General features: G+C 44.0%; 2 protein-coding genes and 1 long non-coding RNA gene across 3 annotated transcripts; 1 reads left to right on the forward strand and 2 right to left on the reverse strand.

Annotated features, from left to right (window-relative positions):
- Window positions 1–5,073: 5,073 nt before the first annotated feature.
- Window positions 5,074–6,862, reverse strand: LOC123161321 (uncharacterized). The gene is made up of 3 exons (XR_006480667.1): window positions 6,585–6,862; window positions 5,575–6,471; window positions 5,074–5,343 (listed from the first exon to the last, which is right to left on the reverse strand). It is a non-coding gene; the product is annotated as an uncharacterized lncRNA (long non-coding RNA).
- Window positions 6,863–7,458: 596 nt separating this feature from the next.
- On the forward strand, window positions 7,459–10,734 carry LOC123156491 (tubulin beta-3 chain-like). Its single transcript, XM_044574616.1, has 3 exons — window positions 7,459–7,956; window positions 8,221–8,490; window positions 9,743–10,734. The coding sequence occupies exons 1-3, from the start codon at window positions 7,563–7,565 to the stop codon at window positions 10,417–10,419; spliced, it is 1,341 nt and encodes a 446-aa protein (XP_044430551.1). The 5' UTR covers window positions 7,459–7,562; the 3' UTR covers window positions 10,420–10,734.
- A 719-nt stretch (window positions 10,735–11,453) lies between these two features.
- On the reverse strand, window positions 11,454–13,592 carry LOC123160457 (dolichyl-diphosphooligosaccharide--protein glycosyltransferase subunit DAD2). The gene is made up of 6 exons (XM_044578274.1): window positions 13,458–13,592; window positions 12,764–12,872; window positions 12,629–12,676; window positions 11,984–12,071; window positions 11,863–11,906; window positions 11,454–11,768 (listed from the first exon to the last, which is right to left on the reverse strand). The coding sequence occupies exons 2-6, from the start codon at window positions 12,842–12,844 to the stop codon at window positions 11,685–11,687; spliced, it is 345 nt and encodes a 114-aa protein (XP_044434209.1). The 5' UTR covers window positions 12,845–12,872; window positions 13,458–13,592; the 3' UTR covers window positions 11,454–11,684.
- Between the last annotated feature and the right edge of the window lie 5,463 nt (window positions 13,593–19,055).

Below are 19,055 nucleotides of genomic sequence, written 5' to 3' on the forward strand. Positions count from 1 at the left end.
GAAATGCCACAGTCGGGCGTCTTAGCGACACCGCATAAAGGGCTTTAAAAGAAATGCCACAGTCGGGCGTCTAAGCGACACCACATAAAGGGCTTTTAAAGAAATGCCACAGTCGGGCGTCTTAGCGACACCACATAAAGGGCTTTAAAAGAAAACATAGTGAATATCCAGGAGGTAGAACCATCCCAGGGATATTCGATAATACCAATAATGTCACGGGTTAGTCCACAACAAAGATAATAATCATAATTATCACAAGTCACAAGTCGTGATTCCAGTTCTGGTTTAACAGTTTCACCTCCGAAGACCGACACTTGACCCATCCCAGACTGTAGTCCTTAACCATGGACACGGCTATTCGAATAGGTTTAATCTCTGCAGAGGGTGTACTCTTTACCCACGAGTAATGGATTCCTTTAGTCCATCGGGACTAATTCCGTCTACGGTCTTTTTGTTGAAAACACACCTAACTTGCACACACCAGCTTAACTCACACGTGTCTGGAATCACCCACGACACCTGTCAAGCAAACTCTAAGTGGGGAGGCTACAACCTCGCGTAGCATGGGATCAAATTTATATTGCGCGCTCTAAGGGGTGGCCTCCCCTCTCGGTCTCAACCGGAAACACCCGTGACCCCGGACCAGGTGGCCTGCCTACCCGCTACAACCGGTATCTTCCACCCTGGCCTCTCTGTACGGTGTGTGCTAGAAAGAGGTTGACAACTTACTGAACCATACTCTACTTGTTGTAGAGACGAGTGGTAGTACGAAACAAGTATGGGGTTTACTGGAACAAGACTCGATCTAGGATCGACTCAGGAGGTTTAAGTATTCCCTGCATGATTAGCATAACGAATAAATTTCATCCAACAGACAGAGTCACCACTCATCATACCCCTCATGCTATGCCGGGCACACTCGTCTCGACGAGGAACTAGGGACAAGCTCGGGTCTACCCAAGACAGAGACTTTCCCGTTTTCCTTCCGGTAGGCACGAAAGGCATACGAGGATGATCACTATCACAAGCATGTCCATTTCCAACAGCAAGGAAATTTTTAATAAGCATTCATGCAAATGATCACATCACCACATAAAATAACGAGTTCTACGTATTGAGGTGGTGTCATGATCGTGTCAAACAATGCATGAAAATATTATGCCAGGGTTCAGGATGCTTGCCTTCAGGTCATGGGAAGGCAGGGTGCATTCCAAAACATCTTGAAATCTTCAAAAATCCTATTAAAAGAATATATATGAATTAACACACAAAATCAAAACAGCACAAAAAGTTGTTTTGAAAAATTTCCAAATAAATCTTAAAATAAATTAGACAATATTTGAGAAAGGTAGGAAAAAGAATTAATTTATTTGGAGTTGTATTTGATAAGATATAGCCGGTCGAAGTTTGGTCAAAATCTGTTATTTAAATAAAACAGAAAAGAAAACGTTTCGAAAATATACGTACACGTCGAAGGCGTAATCTGGAAATGCGCTTCCACTTAAACCCACGTGGACTGGGCGGGGTCACTGACAGTGGGTCCAGGGGGCCCACTGGTCAGGTTTGACCAGTCCATCCCTCCCTCCTCTTCCCTCGCCCGAACGGAGGCGGGGCGACGGCGATCAACACCGGCGAACGGCTGCTCCCCGCGGGCTCCAGAGAGTCGAGATGGATCCGCAAGACCGGGGCGGTCCTCCCGGTGGTCGTTGGGTCGGCGGGGGTGGAGGGAGTCGCCGACGGTGAGCTTCGCGGCGGAGGAGGCCTCGGAAGCAAAGTGGTTTTGGGGCTGCGGTGGTTCCCGATCAAAATCGAGTAGGGGGAAAGGTTCACGGGAGGAAAATAGGGCTTCTGGTGGAGAGAGTGGAGAGGGGGAGACCCTGGTGGTGCCGGAGTGGCTGGGGCAGTGGCGGCGGCAGGAGTTGCCGGAGACGGGGAAGAGAACCTCCCCGGGTCGATTACGAGCTAGTGAAGCGCCATAGTGGTGGCCTGAGTTTGCCTGTGTGCGGGAACGGGCTCGGGGCTTCCTTAAATAGGTGAGTCGAGGCGGTTCGGCGGCGACCGCGGATAAGGTCGCCGGCGACCGTCTTCTGTAGCTGCAGGGCATCATGGCGAGGCTGGGGATGGCGGTAGGAGCTAGCGGACGAGCGGCTACTGCTCCAAGGGCGAGCTGGCGAGCGGAGATGGCTTAGGCGGCGCTGGCTAGCGCAGGAGCTGTCGGGCGGCGGTGGCGGCTAGCTGCTGGCCTGCCGGAGATGTGGCGAGAGCTGCGGGGCTCGTGGGGTGCAGCAGGGGACACGGCGTGCTGGCTGCGGTCGGTCACGGACTGGAGTGAGTGCGGGGCGTGACGCGGCGGCTCGGGCGCACGTGCGTGCCAAACGCACGCTCTGGGCGCGCCCAGAGCATGCATGGGACGTGCTCGACGAAATGCCAGGGCAGCCTAGGGGTCGCGGTTGAGGCTAGCAAGAAACAGGGCTAGTCTAGGGTTAGCAAGGGAATCAAGGGGCATGGTGGATAGGTCAGGGGCTCAAGTTCACAATGTAAAGTTGAAATCATGCCAAATCTGGCTATGCACTCAGGGTGTTTGACAAAATGCCAAAGGCACCTAGGCAGTTCTTGGAGTGGCCAAATCTCCCAGAGTGGGGTCTCTTTAGAAGAAAGAGGGGGTGGTGAAGTTAGTTTGCAAAAAGGAGAAACTTGCTAGTGCAAGTTTTGCAAAACTACAATTCTGGACAGGGAGAAAATGGCATCATTACATGGACCAAAAGTGTTCCAAAGAATGCATGCTCCTGGACTTAGGGGTTTTGTAGGGTTGACTATAAGCATGAGAAAGCACAAGGTCACTTGAGCAAGAATGAATGGGGTTGCAGTAGAAAACACAAGTCTGGTCCAGAATGAAAAATAGGTTGATTCACTCAATTTTTTCAAAGAACAACACTATGTTTTTGCATAAAGCTGGATGGCATGCTACCACTGACATCCCATAATCTTGGTGGAGGCTCTAGGGAAATATTTAATTAGGCTATAGTGCAAAAGTGTCCACTGGACCAGATATGAAAAACAGATGTAAAACTCAAAATATGCAATGAAATAAATATATTATTGCACAAAAGTGATTTAGAGACATCACATGACATCTCCAAATTTTGGTTGGATTTTTAGTTAAATTTATCAATTGGTTGTAGTTCAAAAAGAGCTCCAAAACTTAAAATAGGTCATTTTAATGAATAAAGCTCAGGGTGAAATAATTTAATAAATAAATCTACTGATTAAGAAATTGTTTTAATGAGAGAGCATAGAAGTTCAAAAATGTTTGGAAGGATCCACTTGGGTAGATACTCATTAATATTAAAAGAAAGGTTCTGAAATCAATAGAAATATTCTTGCAGGCAAAAAATTTAAACTCTTGGCAAAATTTTATTATCAAAAATTTGGTTAAATTTTTGGGGTGTTACAATTAGGCATAGGAGTTCCCGTAGATGTAAGAGAAATGAAACATAGATATTCAATTACATGAAGAAATACTCTTATCATCAGTAATCGAAAAGGGATATTCTTATGCAAATGTATTAGGCAGATGTGCTGAGGTTGTCACGATATATAAGAGTACCAGAATCACATAAAGTTGATCTCAAAGTAATGTACTCCATACAACTTTAGGCCGAAACTAATGTACAAATATATACTTTTATTCTTGCAAAGTACTCCCTGCGATCCATTTTGTTCCATATTAACAGTCAATAACTTGGTACAAAGTTGTACTAAATCAATGACACTTAATATGAAATAGAGGGTAGTAAAACAAAAGATGTGGAAAACATGGATGCAACCAGTAAATAAATAAATGGACAAACAATCAGAATTTGCACAAGATATACATTTGTTAACAATGTATGGTTACCTCAGACGAAAATACCCTCCGGACGACGTCCACTCCCCCGTGAGCTATGTCGCAAGCGCGCTCCCGTGATTTGGTGAGCTCTCGCTCCCTCTCTCGATCTCCCAGTCACCAGACCCACTTCGCCTTCGCCGTGACGTGGCTGGGCGCCTCTCGTCCACCGTCGGTTCGGAGATCTGCCTACTGATCGAGGCACCGAAATTGTGCTTGTTTCATCTGTGCGCGGCCGTGTGGGTGACTGGGTGTTGTGGGTTACAGCATGGTTTTGGCATTCATGTGAGCAAAGCGAGGATAGAGACAACTTTTGCGATTGTTATGGTAGACGAGACAGTGGTCGATTCATAGTGATCGTCCTGAATTTGCGAGTTCACGCAACAGTTTTTGTTCTCAACTTGAGAAACATGTTGTTCTTAGTGGGACCCCTGTGCAATTTCCTTGTCTTTCCCCGGAATGAAGCGTAGAAACTGGTCTGATAGGGAACCGCTTGATTGTTGGGTGTTGGCTTGCGATGGTGCATGCGTCAACTTGCTTGACAGGTACAACATTGAGCCGAACCCATATAACCTGGAGGAGTGATGATATTTTTATTTGTTTGATTTCACCCAAAAGTATGAAGAAAAATCATCATGGAGCCATGATAATCAAATATTCATCATCAATTCCGAGACAATCTAATTTGTTGGGGAAAAGGAAATTTGTGTGTAGCATGCAAGATTACCGGAGTAGTTAGATTTTTTGTTGCTAGCAACAATCTAAATCAATGATGAGATGATCGCAAAGATTAAGAATGTGATGGGGGAGTGCAGAGTACATATCATGAACCAATGCCAATAGTCTTTACACTTTTTGACACATCCAAGAAGTGATCAGATTATATATCCCGTCGTCCTTGAATTTTTTCGACACAAGCAAGAAGTGATCAGATTATCTGTTCACCTTTACGATATTAGCAATCTAAGCCTGAGAGCATTTATCAAATATAGTTTCCATATGCTTTTCTAAATAAACCAAGTAGGATTCTTAAGCCCAGATGTTGTTTGAAAACAAATGTACTGCATCAGTCAAAGATACTAATGTTCCAAACATCCCAGATGACATGATAAAAAGAAAGATTAAACATGGAAACGAAATAATTGATATTCATTCTAGAAATGTGTATATTATCACAGAGAGCAGAAATCATAAAACTGAAGATCACGATCACAACATACTACGTATAATCACAACATACCATCATTCCTTATCTGACTCCAATATTCTTGCAAACGAGCAAAATAAGGGAACTCATAGTGAACAGAAATAAGGTACGAAAATCTCTCATTCGTCTATATGATCAGGTAATGTCTGTATGTACTGAGTGATCTTGAGCGTGGTGGCAGGCTGTCCAAGCAACAACGGCGATCTCCCACACTCCGGTTCGTAGCCTCTCCTGGTGGCTTACTCTACTACTGCATGCATCCCATCATCGAATATTGTACGACTCGAATCAGCATATGTTTGGATTCTTTTATCAGAAACATATGTAGTAATTAGTACGCTTGAGGCCTTCACATGTAAAACCAAACCATGCATACATGGTTATCTCCTTTATTCTCTAAATATCTTACAAAGCCAACTAAAATGATATTCAAATAATTCATTTGTAAAACACAAAGAGCTGGAAGATATACTTAGGTTACCTATAATGGAGAAAACATCGAACATGCATAGTAAGTCTTGACTGGGATCATGCCACTTCAGATCAAATTTATGCATTTCAACTTCTGTGTCCTGATGAGATAACACTCAAGCAAGAAAGTTAGCAATAGAATGGCAAGAAATTGACTAAAAGGATTGTTTATATTGTATACTCCCTCGTTCCTAAATATAAGACCTTTTAGAGATTTCAATATGAACTACATACGGAGTGAAATGAGTGAATCTACACTCTAAAATATGTCTATATACATCCGTATGTAGTTATTATTGAAATATCTAAAAGGTTTTATATTTAAGAACTGAGGGAGTAACAAATTTGACAGATCAAAAATAATGAGGTGATTAAACAATAGGGGAAAACAACTCAATTTATAGATTGCCTGCTGCAGTGAATATATATTACCTCCATCCCAAAAAGCTTATCTTAGATTTATCTAGATACGGATGTATATATCACAAAAATGTGTCTAGATACATCTGTATTTAGACAAATCTAAGACAAGCTTTTTTTGGACAGAGGAAGTAGGTTTTTGTAGTAGCCTACAAGGCTACAACCCATGACGACTATTGCTTTTCTCTTTGTATTGTTTGAATTCAGTGCAGATACTCTTTAATTAATCTCTTGCTTGTTGTCCAGTTTATCTCGTAATTTCAGGGTAAGCTCTAGTAATTCCAGTTCATCTAGAACTGCTCAACTAATCTATTGCTTATTTTGAGTACTAACACTTTCTGTATTGCTTACCCGCACTGCAACCTAGTACTACAAGCCTGAGAAGCAGATCGGCTACTCGGAATAAACAAAGCAGAGCGTGTACATATTTGCGCAGACACCAACATGTTCCGATCACCCAAGCCTGTCCGGCACAGCATCTCAAGCCCTGCGCAATTTACAAACATCCATAAACTTCTATCAATAGCAAGAATCAAACCGCAAAATCTGGACGGAAAAAAACTGCAGATAGGGAAGGGGAGCAGGCTGCTCGTTGCTCACCTTGTTGCAGTTGGCTCACGTAGCTTGAGGAGAGAACGGCTGCAGACTTGGGAGAAGGACAACTGTGAGATGGTCAATGGATAAAGAGGCAGCCGGGGATGTGACACCCGTGCCGGCACGCGATGCGGTCATCGACCATGGCCTTCCCCCAGGCCATCGCTCCATCTGGTCAAACTGACTGGATCTGATCCTCCTGCTCGCTCTTCTTGATCTGTAATCTCCGCAGCGCAGCCGCTCGAGGACGTCGTATGTGATCTCGGCGGCGCAGAGGTCGGAGGGGGGGGGGGGAGGTCGCCGCGGAGAAGATGAGCCACAAAAGAAATTACGAGCGCACCGCCCTCTGATTATGGGCTACTATGGGCTGGCTGAAGAGGCCCGGTTTACCACAGGGCTGCGTTTCGGCCTCTGGAGCAGCAGCCCAGGACAGTTGGGCCAGATTACACACAGGAGAGACAGATCGCCTTTCAGACAAAATCGGACGGCCAGGAATGTCCAGATCGTGAAAACGGATGGTTGAAAATGCAAATCACTGTGAGGGTGCGGTTATACTGTCCTTAATACATCCATATGTGGTAACCATTTAAAATCCCTAAAAAAACAAATATTTAGGAACGTAAGGAGTCGATATGAGCCCTTTAAAAAACATGTGTTTTATGTTTTTTCCATACCTTTTTTTCTGAGGGGTATGTTTTTTCCAAACTTAAAATAAAAAGAAATCCAAGTTTTTTTTGTTTGAAAATCCAAGGTTTCAAACAGACGACGCGGTTGCCACGAGAAGACTGAAAAAATGGAGGCGACCAAATTTCGAAATGCGCCCACGCTGCTGGCCTCACCCACGCCTCCCCAGATAAAAACTCCCCCGGTCGACACCCCGCTCCCCCCACTCGAACACTCCGCCATCTCCGCTCCAAAACCCCCACCCCCGCCTCGCCGGAACCCTAACCCTAGCCCCGCCGCCGCCGCCCCCGCCCCGCCGCCATGAGGGAGATCCTCCACATCCAGGGCGGCCAGTGCGGCAACCAGATCGGGGCCAAGTTCTGGGAGGTGATCTGCGACGAGCATGGCATCGACCAGACGGGCAAGTACGCGGGCGACTCCGACCTCCAGCTCGAGCGGATCAACGTCTACTACAACGAGGCCAGCGGCGGCCGCTACGTGCCCCGCGCCGTGCTCATGGACCTCGAGCCCGGCACCATGGACTCGCTGCGCTCCGGGCCCTACGGCCAGATCTTCCGCCCCGACAACTTCGTCTTCGGCCAGTCCGGCGCGGGCAACAACTGGGCCAAGGGCCACTACACCGAGGGCGCCGAGCTCATCGACTCCGTCCTCGACGTCGTCCGCAAGGAGGCCGAGAACTGCGACTGCCTCCAGGGTACGTGCTCCCCCCCGCCGGATCTGAGCGAGGGCTTGCCCTCTCTCTGCCCTAGACGCATCTAGCCTGTAGATCTGTGATTTATTCCGCATTTCGGGCGCCGTGAACTTGTAGATCTGAAATGTTTGCCGTAGATTTGACGGATTTACGAGTCCATTTAGGAATTTGGGCGGTTAATTTCTCCCCGAATCTCTACTTTGTGCTTACTTGTGCAGTGGCAACTGATTTAGATGCGTAAGTAATTATTCATCTCCTCCACTGCAGGATTTCAGGTCTGCCACTCGCTGGGAGGAGGCACTGGCTCCGGAATGGGCACCCTGCTCATCTCCAAGATCAGGGAGGAGTACCCAGACCGGATGATGATGACATTCTCGGTGTTCCCATCGCCCAAGGTGTCTGATACTGTTGTGGAGCCATACAATGCCACCCTCTCTGTGCACCAGCTTGTTGAGAATGCGGATGAGTGCATGGTTCTTGATAACGAGGCTCTCTACGACATCTGCTTCCGAACGCTCAAGCTTACCACTCCCACCTGTAAGTGCTAAAATCCTCTCCAGGTTCATTTATGCAAAAAAATATATGAATTCATGTATCAGCATTTATTGACATCTTGCTGAACTGTTGTGTTGTCCTTGCTTATAATACCATTTATGTCTTTACTCATGTTTAGTCTCACGTACATGTTGCTTTCAGATGATGCTCAGTAGGTGTTAATTCCTACTTGTGTTGTAAGTTGTGTAGCACCCTACAACTGGTTCTCCATTTCCATTTGTTAATCTTTGGATTACCGAGCTAATAGAGTCCAGTAAATGCAATTTGTGAACATGGTTGTCAGCATTTTGTTGTCACAGTAATTGCACATGTACACATTGTTTCCTGTTTGTTGTGTATGGATCTTCTGGTACATATGCTTTATGCCACTGATTGTCTAAATGTAAAAACTGATCTCAGTACCTTCAACACCATGAAGGATAGTTATTTCTAAAGTTGTTGCTGTTTTAGTTTGTAGGTGGTATTGCTAGAATCAGTATTTGATTGCTCATGTACTGAGGCCTTTTATTTTAAGCTCATGATTGGTGGACTGAAAAGAGTAGCATTATTAATACACTGCACTAGCTAAAATTGTTCGCTTGGTTCTTACCTCTGTATGTTCTAAGTTGTGTACCACTCTACAACTGATTCTTCATTTCCATTGTTGTGTACCACTCTGTGATGTTTGTAAATGCAATCTGCAAACATCACAAAGGGTAGTTATTTCTTCAGCTGTTGTTTGTGCTGGTCTTGTAGGTGGTATTACTTGAATCAGTATTTGATTGTCTCATGATTGGTGAACTGAAGATTAACATTCTCAATATACTAGTCCTGTAGGTGGTACTACTTGAATCAGTATTTGATTGTCCATGTAAGCTCATGATTGGTGAACTGAAGATTAACATTCTTAATAAACTGCACCAGCTAATATACTACACCTTTACCTCTTTGTTCTGTATGGTTCTTCTTGTATATATGTTTTATGCCACTGATTATGTACATGTATACACTAATGTCATTACCTTTAACACCATGAAGGATAGTTAGTTCATAAGCTGTTGCTTGTGCTAGCCTTGTAGGTGGTATTACTAGAATCAGTATTTGATTTCACATGTTACCTGGAGCCTTTTAATAAGCTCATGATTGGCGGACTGGAAAGATGAACATTCTTACTATACCACATTAGTTAATTTGTTGTTCTGTTTCTGCTCACAAATTTATTCACTTGGTTCTCATCTTTCTTTATTGTTTGCAGTCGGTGATCTGAACCACCTCATCTCTGCAACCATGAGTGGCGTTACCTGCTGTCTCCGCTTCCCCGGTCAGCTCAATTCAGACCTCCGGAAGCTTGCTGTGAACCTGATCCCGTTCCCAAGGCTGCACTTCTTCATGGTTGGATTTGCCCCGCTAACCTCGCGGGGTTCACAGATGTACCGTGCACTCACTGTGCCTGAGCTCACCCAGCAGATGTGGGACTCAAAGAACATGATGTGCGCCGCTGACCCAAGGCACGGCCGCTACCTCACCGCCTCAGCCATGTTCCGTGGGAAGATGAGCACCAAGGAGGTTGACGAGCAGATGCTGAACGTGCAGAACAAGAACTCGTCCTACTTCGTTGAGTGGATCCCCAACAACGTCAAGTCGAGCGTCTGCGACATCCCGCCCACTGGCCTGAAGATGTCATCCACCTTTGTTGGCAACTCGACGTCGATCCAGGAGATGTTCCGTCGCGTGAGCGAGCAGTTCACCGCCATGTTCAGGAGGAAGGCCTTCTTGCACTGGTACACGGGCGAGGGCATGGACGAGATGGAGTTCACCGAGGCCGAGAGCAACATGAACGACCTGGTGGCCGAGTACCAGCAGTACCAGGACGCGACGGTCGAGGAGGAAGAGGACTATGAGGATGAGCAGGAGGATGAGGAGGCCGCCTAAGCGGGCTTCCCCCTTTCTTCCCAGGGATATGCCTTATATCGCTCGTTGAGTCGTTGGAGTGCTCGTGGTGCTGTTAGGTGATGATAGCTAGATGCTATTTTTTTTTCGTTCTGAATGTCGGTTGTGTTGCCTTGACAGACTTATTTTTTCGTTATGTGGACCTGTGGTTGTCGTGTATGCTCATGTCGTGATGAGCATTTGGTGTAAGGTTTGACTGTGACTGCTTGGTGTGTTATTCAGTAGTGCTACTTGACTGCAAAATCTCTATTCTGTGTCCGGTATTTTTGGGCCAAGTTGCCAAATATGCTTCTGTCATCTTGGGATCTTGGAATGCGTTTCAACTGGAGTTTCATCATGCTTTGGTTGAATGAACTTCCAACCTACAGGCAACTTCATTCGATCTTGGAATGAGCTTGCCTGTAGGCTCATGTAGTGCTACATACATCCATTTGAGAGACAAGTTTTTTTGGACGGAGTACTACATAGATTCTGTTATAATTTCTTAATTTCATGTTGCCTTCATAGGCTTTTTTAAGGTTATTAATAGGCTTTGTTTCTTATACGACGTTCCTGCTATTTTGGATTGGCATATCTGATTCACAATCTAGTTCTGGTCTTTAGGAAAGTGGCATCTGTTTTGCTTTATGCATTTGTAAAATCTCTAAAATGCAGGGCGATTCAGAAGTAGAACTGGTGCATAGCGTAAAAGATCAAATAGAACCTTCTTATAAGGTGTTGTGTTTGGTTGAACTTTGGTACTAACACAATTGAGGGCGGGAGGTAATGAAAATAAATGCCAGCTTTGTTTTGTTCAAGTGTGCATCGGAAACGTATCCCTTCATGGCGCTTGGTCGGGGAAGTTGCATAACTGTTCAAGAAGAGGAAGTGGAGCAATCTTGGATTGAATGAAGAACTTCGACACAAATCAAACTCAGAGTACAGAAATCAAGGGTGCCAATGTTTGCAACCTCAAGTTTGGAGCTCGAAGGCATTGCGGCCAACCGGGCAATCAGTATTTCCCTCAACAGCTTGGATAGTAAAGAACAATGATCATATTGAAGTGATCTTGCCAGTTTCACCCCCTCAAAAGAAATGAAGTTCTCATTTTCATACATTGTTAATGCTAAATCCACAAAATTATTATAGCACATAGAGAAACTCTCTGATCACGCAGACAGTTGTGTGACACCACATGAATATCTAACATGATGACAGTCTCAAACATTAGGACACTACAAAATCTCGGAAACTCCTAGGGCAGTGGCTTATCCGAGGAAGTTCATGATCACCAGGTGGAGCACCAGGTTGCACAGGACGAAGTCTGCAAAGGCCCTTTCTGGAGGAAAATCCTGCAGATAATGTTTTGACGTACAACGTTATGCTGGAAATCCAAAGAACAAACTATCGCGGCAGATAAAACGCTGACAGTGAACGTAGAGTTACCTTGAATTCCTTGTTGTCATTGTTGACTTGAATACGGAGGCACACTGCAAAAACAGACAGTCACATATCATGCAGCCAAGGAAGGGTAACCAGGATCGAGAGGGGGTTGAGAAATTCTTACCAGCAAGAACTGCACTTCCTATGCACGACAGGACACCTGAGAGGAACGAGTTGAAGGGAAATGACCCAACTACTCCCATGTAAACAACCTAGTTTGTCATATAAGTGAGCATTTTAGTAGTCAGCAAATGGCTCAGCTTTTCTGTAACTATGAATGAACTGAAGACTTATAATGGCTTATAAACTGAAGACAAGGATAATGGTAGTCAGCAAACGTACGTGCTTAAAGGAAACTTGCACTGATCCTAATAATCTGGCCAGGACACACTATATCACACACACCACCTAGAAAACAACGGCTAACACTTCATCTGCCAATTCAAACATCACAGGGCATACAAATGTTTAGCAATCCATGCCATTTACACCTGCACAAATTTGGTTGCCAGATGACTAGGTACTAGGTACAGCAGATTTTTGAATGCTGATACCCTGCTCCTATTCAAAATTGAGAAATGTGGCATAATAGACAAACATGACATTGCCTTTCCAAATCCTCATGCTATACTAGAACAAGATATTTCATAATGTGACAGCCCTCTCTGCACCCATGTATTATCGAAAAACAAAGTTGTTCAAGTAAGATTTAACTTCTCCATCCTAAAATCATATACCCTCAGTAAAAAGTGAAGCATCGAAAAATTACCTGAACAAGGGCAGTCGCCATGGCGAAAACCACATACAGGTCAATGATCTGCAGAAATGTTAGAATAGGATCAGCAATCAGGTAGTCTGACTGTGGCCACAGGTTGACGGTAACACGAGAGAGAATGGCAATTGCCTTGAGGTTCGTGGGCGTGGCGGCATAGGCCTTGTTCAGGGACTGGAACAGGAGCTTGGCATCCCCCGCAGCCTTCGGCATCCTCGCGAACCAGAGCACTTCAAGCCAACTAACCAGTATGAAACAGAAAACAAGTCACAGTCAGATCTTCCAGCACCGTGGCAAGGCTAGATCAAAACCTAGCAGCTGACATGCGCGCATCGGAAATTTGGCAATTCTTATCTCCAAAATGGCAATGCACATGTAAGCATTACGGATTTACACCGTTGTTGTGAACCGGATGGGGAAGAATCGAAATGCATATGGTTGCTATGGACTTGCATGCCAATTCATCGGCTCACCGAGCCATCTATCGGCAAAACAAATTCAGATGACCAAAGGGTTAACTGGCAATCCGTATAATTCAGATGCGTCTGCAGTTTTATGCGCAAACTGACAATAACTAGGAAGAAAATCAAGTACAGCAAGAAAAACCGAGGGCGTGTTTGTTTGCAATGGCTTTTACGTACTATTTTGTGCTGATGTTTGGTTAATAAATTTCTACTTGGGATTCTGAAGACAGTAGCATGCATCAACGAGAGATCTCAATCAGCATTCGGAATCCAAAAGGGCATTCGTTACACGGATGGAGGTGGTGGGCGGGCAGAGAGAACAGGAGGGATGGATCCGGAGGAGAAGCGTCGGCGTCGCCCACCTCAAGCAGCGGAGGGGCTGCGCTCTGGCTTTGCGGCGGCGGCGCGGCAGCTGCTCGTGGACGCCGAAGGGGAGAGAGAGAGATCGGGGGCCACTAGCGCCGGCGCTGCAGCTGCGCCTAGACGGAGGAGATTGCGGAGGATGTGGGGCTTGGGCTGGGCTGCAATCCGTCTTCGCAGAGGAGTGCGTTAGCGGGCTGAGCCCACCAAACATAATAATTTATCTATATTCTTTTTGAAAAGGCTGCGCTAAAAAAAATCTAGAAAAAGGGTAAAAACCTGTAATGTCATTCAAAAAGAAAGGCACATTTTGCAAGCTCTTTATTTTTCTCAGATAATAATTCCATGACAAAAGAATGCTCGCCAAACACAACACAATGTACCACTAACTCTCTTGCACAAAAGAATGGAATGAATGTCGATGCCACACACATGAATGACACATATCTCAGCTCAGCTTCCAAAGAATCACCCCCACCCCCCGAATCAGCATTTCCTTGGCACTACTTGGCGAGGGCGCTCTTGGCCTTGTGCCAGAAGAGCACTCGCTTCCTCCCGCGGGCCACGTTCTCCACCATGATCACCACCTTGCCGGCCTCCGCGGCGCGAAACGAGTTGCGAACCGCCTCCTCGCCGGCGCCCACCTTCCGGCCCTTGCTCATCACGATGGTGTACGCGCCCTCGTCGGCGCGCACGAACTCCTCCGTATACCCTGCCTCCCACCTCGACATCACCAGGTCCCATGTCAGTGTCGTGTCACCCTGAATCGTTTGTGTCACACGATCAAATTCACTCAGCCAATCACCTATGTTCTTAGTCACCAAACAATTTCAATGCATCTTATTTTCAACAAAGTCTAAGTAAGAGCTCCACATACTTAATTATTATATAACCTTCTATGATTGCTAATACTCAAAGCATATTTTTAGAACAAATAGCATCCGTCGAACACAGAGAAAGATATGGCTTTAATGTTTCGCCTCCCAACTTATTTATCCTAGAGATAATTGTCAACAATAATAAATCATGATCAAATATATTTGAATGACCATATATGCTTGGATCTTTCCCCACCGCACGATGCTTGCCAACTAAAGAATATGTTGGAATAAGAAGAAATACTATTCACTCTTGCATGAAAGTAAAACTGAAAAGTAAAAGATAGGCCCTTCGCAGAGGGAAGTATGGATCTGTAGAGGTACCAAAGCTCAGTGCTTAAAACAGAGATGGATACATTTTGAGAGGCATGCCTTTCCTGTCAATGTCACAACCGAGAGTTCTCGATATCGGCCATGCTAAACACATTATAAGCGGTTCCCAAGTGGAAAGGTAAAGTTTACTCCCCCTCAACCATTCAAACACAAGCCATGGCTAGCCAAATCATCGGGTGCCCTTCATACAATGAACTTTCTGGGGGAGTGAAGGAAATATGCCCTAGAGGCAATAATAAAGTTGTTATTTTATATTTTCTTATTCATGATAAATGTTTATTATTCATGCTAGAATTGTATTAACCAAAAACTTGATACATGTGTGGATACATAGACAAAACACCGTGTCCCTAGTATGCCTCTACTTGACTAACTCATTAATCAAAGATGGTTAAGTTTCCTAGCCATAGACATGTGTTGTCATTTGATGATTGAGATCACATCATTAGGAGAATGATGTGATTGACAAGACCCATCCGTTAGCTTAGCATTATGATCGTTCAGTTTTATTGCTACTGCTTTCTTCATGTCAAATACATATTCCTCCGACTATGAGATTATGCAACTCCCAGATACGGAGGAATGCCTTGTGTGCTAGCAAACGTCACAACGTAACTAGGTGATTATAAAGATGCTCTACAGGTACCTCCGAAGGTGTTTGTTGGGTTGGCATAGATCGAGATCAGGATTTGTCACTCCGAGTATCGAAGAGGTATCTCTGGGCCCTCTCGGTAATGCACATCATAAGAAGCCTTGCAAGCAATGTGACTAATGAGTTAGTTGCGGGATGATGCATTACGGAACGAGTAAAGAGACTTGTCGGTAACAAGATTGAACTAGGTATGAACATACCGATGATCGAATCTCGGGCAAGTAACATATCAATGACAAAGGGAATAACGTATGTTGTCATAACGGTTCGACCGATAAAGATCTTCGTAGAATATGTGGGAGCCAATATGAGCATCCATGTCCCGCTATTGGTTATTGACCGGAGAGGTGTCTCGGTCATGTCTACATAGTTTTCGAACCCGTAGGGTCCGCACACTTAACGTTCGATGATGATTTGTATTATATGAGTTTTGTGATTTGGTGACTGAATTTTGTACGGAGTCCCAGATGAGATCACAGACATGACGAGGAGTCTCCAAATGGTCGAGAGGTAAAGATTCATATATAGGACAATAATATTCGGACACCGGAAGTGTTCCGGGGGTACCGGGTACATATCGGGTCACCGGAAGGGGTTCCGGGCAACCCCCGACAAACTACATGGGCCTAATGGGCCAAGAGGGGGACAGAACAGCCCCTAAGGGGCTGGTGCGCCCCATGTAGGCCGAATTGGGGGGAAAGGGAAGGGGCGAAGAGAGAAGGAAGGGGAGGGATTCGGCCTTCCCCTCCGACACTTATGGAAGGGGGGGAGGCCGACTTGTGGGAGGTGCCCAAGTAGGATTACTCCTACTTAGGGCGCCCCTTGCTGCCCCTCTCACTCTCCCACCTATATATATGTGGGGGGCACTCTAGAACACACAATATTGATTCCTAGCCGTGTGTGTCGCCCCCCTCCACATTTTACGCCTCCGGTCATATTCACGTAATGCTTAGGCGAAGCCCTGCGTGGATCACTTCACCATCACCGTCAGCATGCACTCGTGCTGACACAACTCTCCCTCGACACTTTGCTGGATCAAGAGTTTGAGGGACATCATCGAGCTGAACGTGTGTAGAACTCAGAGGTGTCGTACATTCGGTGCTTGATCGGTCGGAATGAGAAGAAGTTCGACTACATCAACACTTCCGCTTTCGATGTATGAGGGTACGCGGATACACTCTCCCCCTCTCGTTGCTATGCATCTCCTAGATAGATCTTGCGTGAGCGTAGGAATTTTTTTGAAATTGCATACTACGTTTCCCAACAGGGAGTTTGTTTCATTATTTTGCGTTTTGATCATGGGACTGGGCATCCCAATTACCAGCCTCTCTTGTGCAATGACAAGTGAATAAATACCCATCATGAGAATAACCCGCTTAGCATGGAAGATACTGACCACTCCCTACTGCTCCATGAGCGGTTAGAGCACACAAAACATATGCTTATTTGAATGATTGGAGGTGGCACATGCAAATTTACTTGGAACGACAGAGTAATACTGTATATAGGTAGGTATGGTGGACACTCATTGAAGAAACTTGGCTCAAGGATTTTGGATGCACAAGCAGTATTCCCGCTTAGTATAATTTTTTGGCTAGCAAAAGATTCTAAACAAGCACCACATGTTTGAGGATCCATAACAATATAACTTCTATACAAATATACTCAACCATAACCCATTATGTTGTCTTCCTTGTCCAACTTCAACTAATTTGCTCCAGTGAAAATAATTAATGGGTGTTCACAATCATAGAAGATGTCCAAGATAATATATTTGTATGTGAAAGTTCTCTTCCATATACTATCTTTCATGAATTGTTTGTATGACTAATATTGTGATTGTCAAACTTCAATAGATTTTACTTTCTAAACCAAATGTGAAATATTTCTAAGCATGGTACAAGCATATGAAGCACATATAATTTCAACTTTATGATATTCAATTCATTCAACAATTTACTCATAGGATATAAGTGAAGCACAAGAGTAAATGACAAACTACTCCAAAGGATATATGTGAAGCACAAAGAGTAGTTAAATAATTGAGTAGCTATGTGATAACTCTCTCTCATTTAAAAATTCCAGATCCTAAGTATTTTATTCAAACAATAAACAAAACAAATCAAAATGATATTCCAAGAATAGCACATATCATGAGAACAAGTAAAAACTTAGGCTCAACCAAAACTAACCAATAGTTGTTGAAGAAGAAAGGTGGGATGCCTACCGGGGCATCCCCAAGCTTAGATGCTTGAGACTTCTTGGAATATTAATTTGGGATGTCTTAGGCATCCCCAAGATTGAGCTTTTGTGTCTCCTTAATTCCTCTCATATCACGGTTAACTCAACAAGAACTCGTGAGATAAGTTAGTATAAATCAACGCAAAACCTTATCATTCTCTACTGTAACAAATCACTAAAATTATAATTTGAAACTGCATAGTAAATGCATCTACATATTTAATACTCCTATCCTCAAATAGAATCATTAAACAAGTAAACATATGCAAACAATGCAAACATAACATCAATCTGTCTAAACAGAACAATCTGTAAAGGGTGAAAGAAGATTCATAACTACAAAAATTCTGAAAAATTACCACACCGTAGAAAATTTATCATAGCTTACCGTGTAAACATTTCAGGATTTTATCAAGTTCTGACTTTCCAGAAGAATTTAGATAATAATAGAAAAATTTCTGTTTTCAAACAATAACATATACACTTGCAAAATAAGCATGGTAAAGGCTATACTTGACATTTTTATTGAAATTAAAGATACAAAAAATTGTTGTAAATAACAGCAAGCAAATGCTAATAAAAGAAAATGACGCTCCAAGCAAAACACATATCATGTGAAGAATAAAAATATAGCTCCAAGTGAGGTCGCCGATAATGTTGAAGACGAAAGAGGGGATGCCTTTTGAGGCATCCCCAAGCTTGGACACTTTGGTCTTCCTTGAATATTACCTTGGGGTGCCTTGTGCAACCCCAAGCTTAGGGTCTTGCCACTCATTATTCTTCTCATATCGATATCTCACCCAAAATTTGAAAACTTCAATCACACAAAACTTAACGGAACTTCATGAGATAGGTTAGTATGATAAAGAGCAAATCTTTTACTTTGGTACCGTCAAGACAAGATTCATAATTGCTATCAAACAATGCCTACTGTACCCTATAATTTCTACAATTTATATTGACCAATATAAGCCATAGAAACTATAAAACAAGCAAACTATGCATCGAAAACAGAATCTGTCAAAAACAGAATAGTCTCTAATGATCTGAACAAGAACCATACTTCTGTGACTAAAAAATCCTAAAAAATTAGGAAAACATAGGAAATATGTATATCAATCATCTGTAAAAATTTCAAACTTTTATCACATCCAAATGAATTATGGTAATTCCAAAAATTGGGCACAAAGTTGTCTGTTTTTGCACAAAATCAAGTCAACTATCATCCACACTATCCCAAAGGCTTTAGTTCGTACTTTATTGAAACAAAAGCTATAAAATATGATTACACTACTAGGGAAAAGCTTATACACAGAACTTAGCAGTAGTGCTGGGTAAAATGAGGCGCTGCTGCTACTTAGTAGTACCGCGTGTCAGTAAGATGCGCTACTGCTATCCTTTTAGCAGCAGCGCGTTTTAGCAAAACGCGCTACTGCTAAGTTTGAACTGGGGCATAATGGCTAGCCCCACTTAGTAGCAACGCATATCCAGATACG

Source organism: Triticum aestivum, chromosome 7B (assembly GCF_018294505.1).
Source record: "Triticum aestivum cultivar Chinese Spring chromosome 7B, IWGSC CS RefSeq v2.1, whole genome shotgun sequence".
Taxonomy (NCBI): Eukaryota; Viridiplantae; Streptophyta; class Magnoliopsida; order Poales; family Poaceae; genus Triticum; species Triticum aestivum.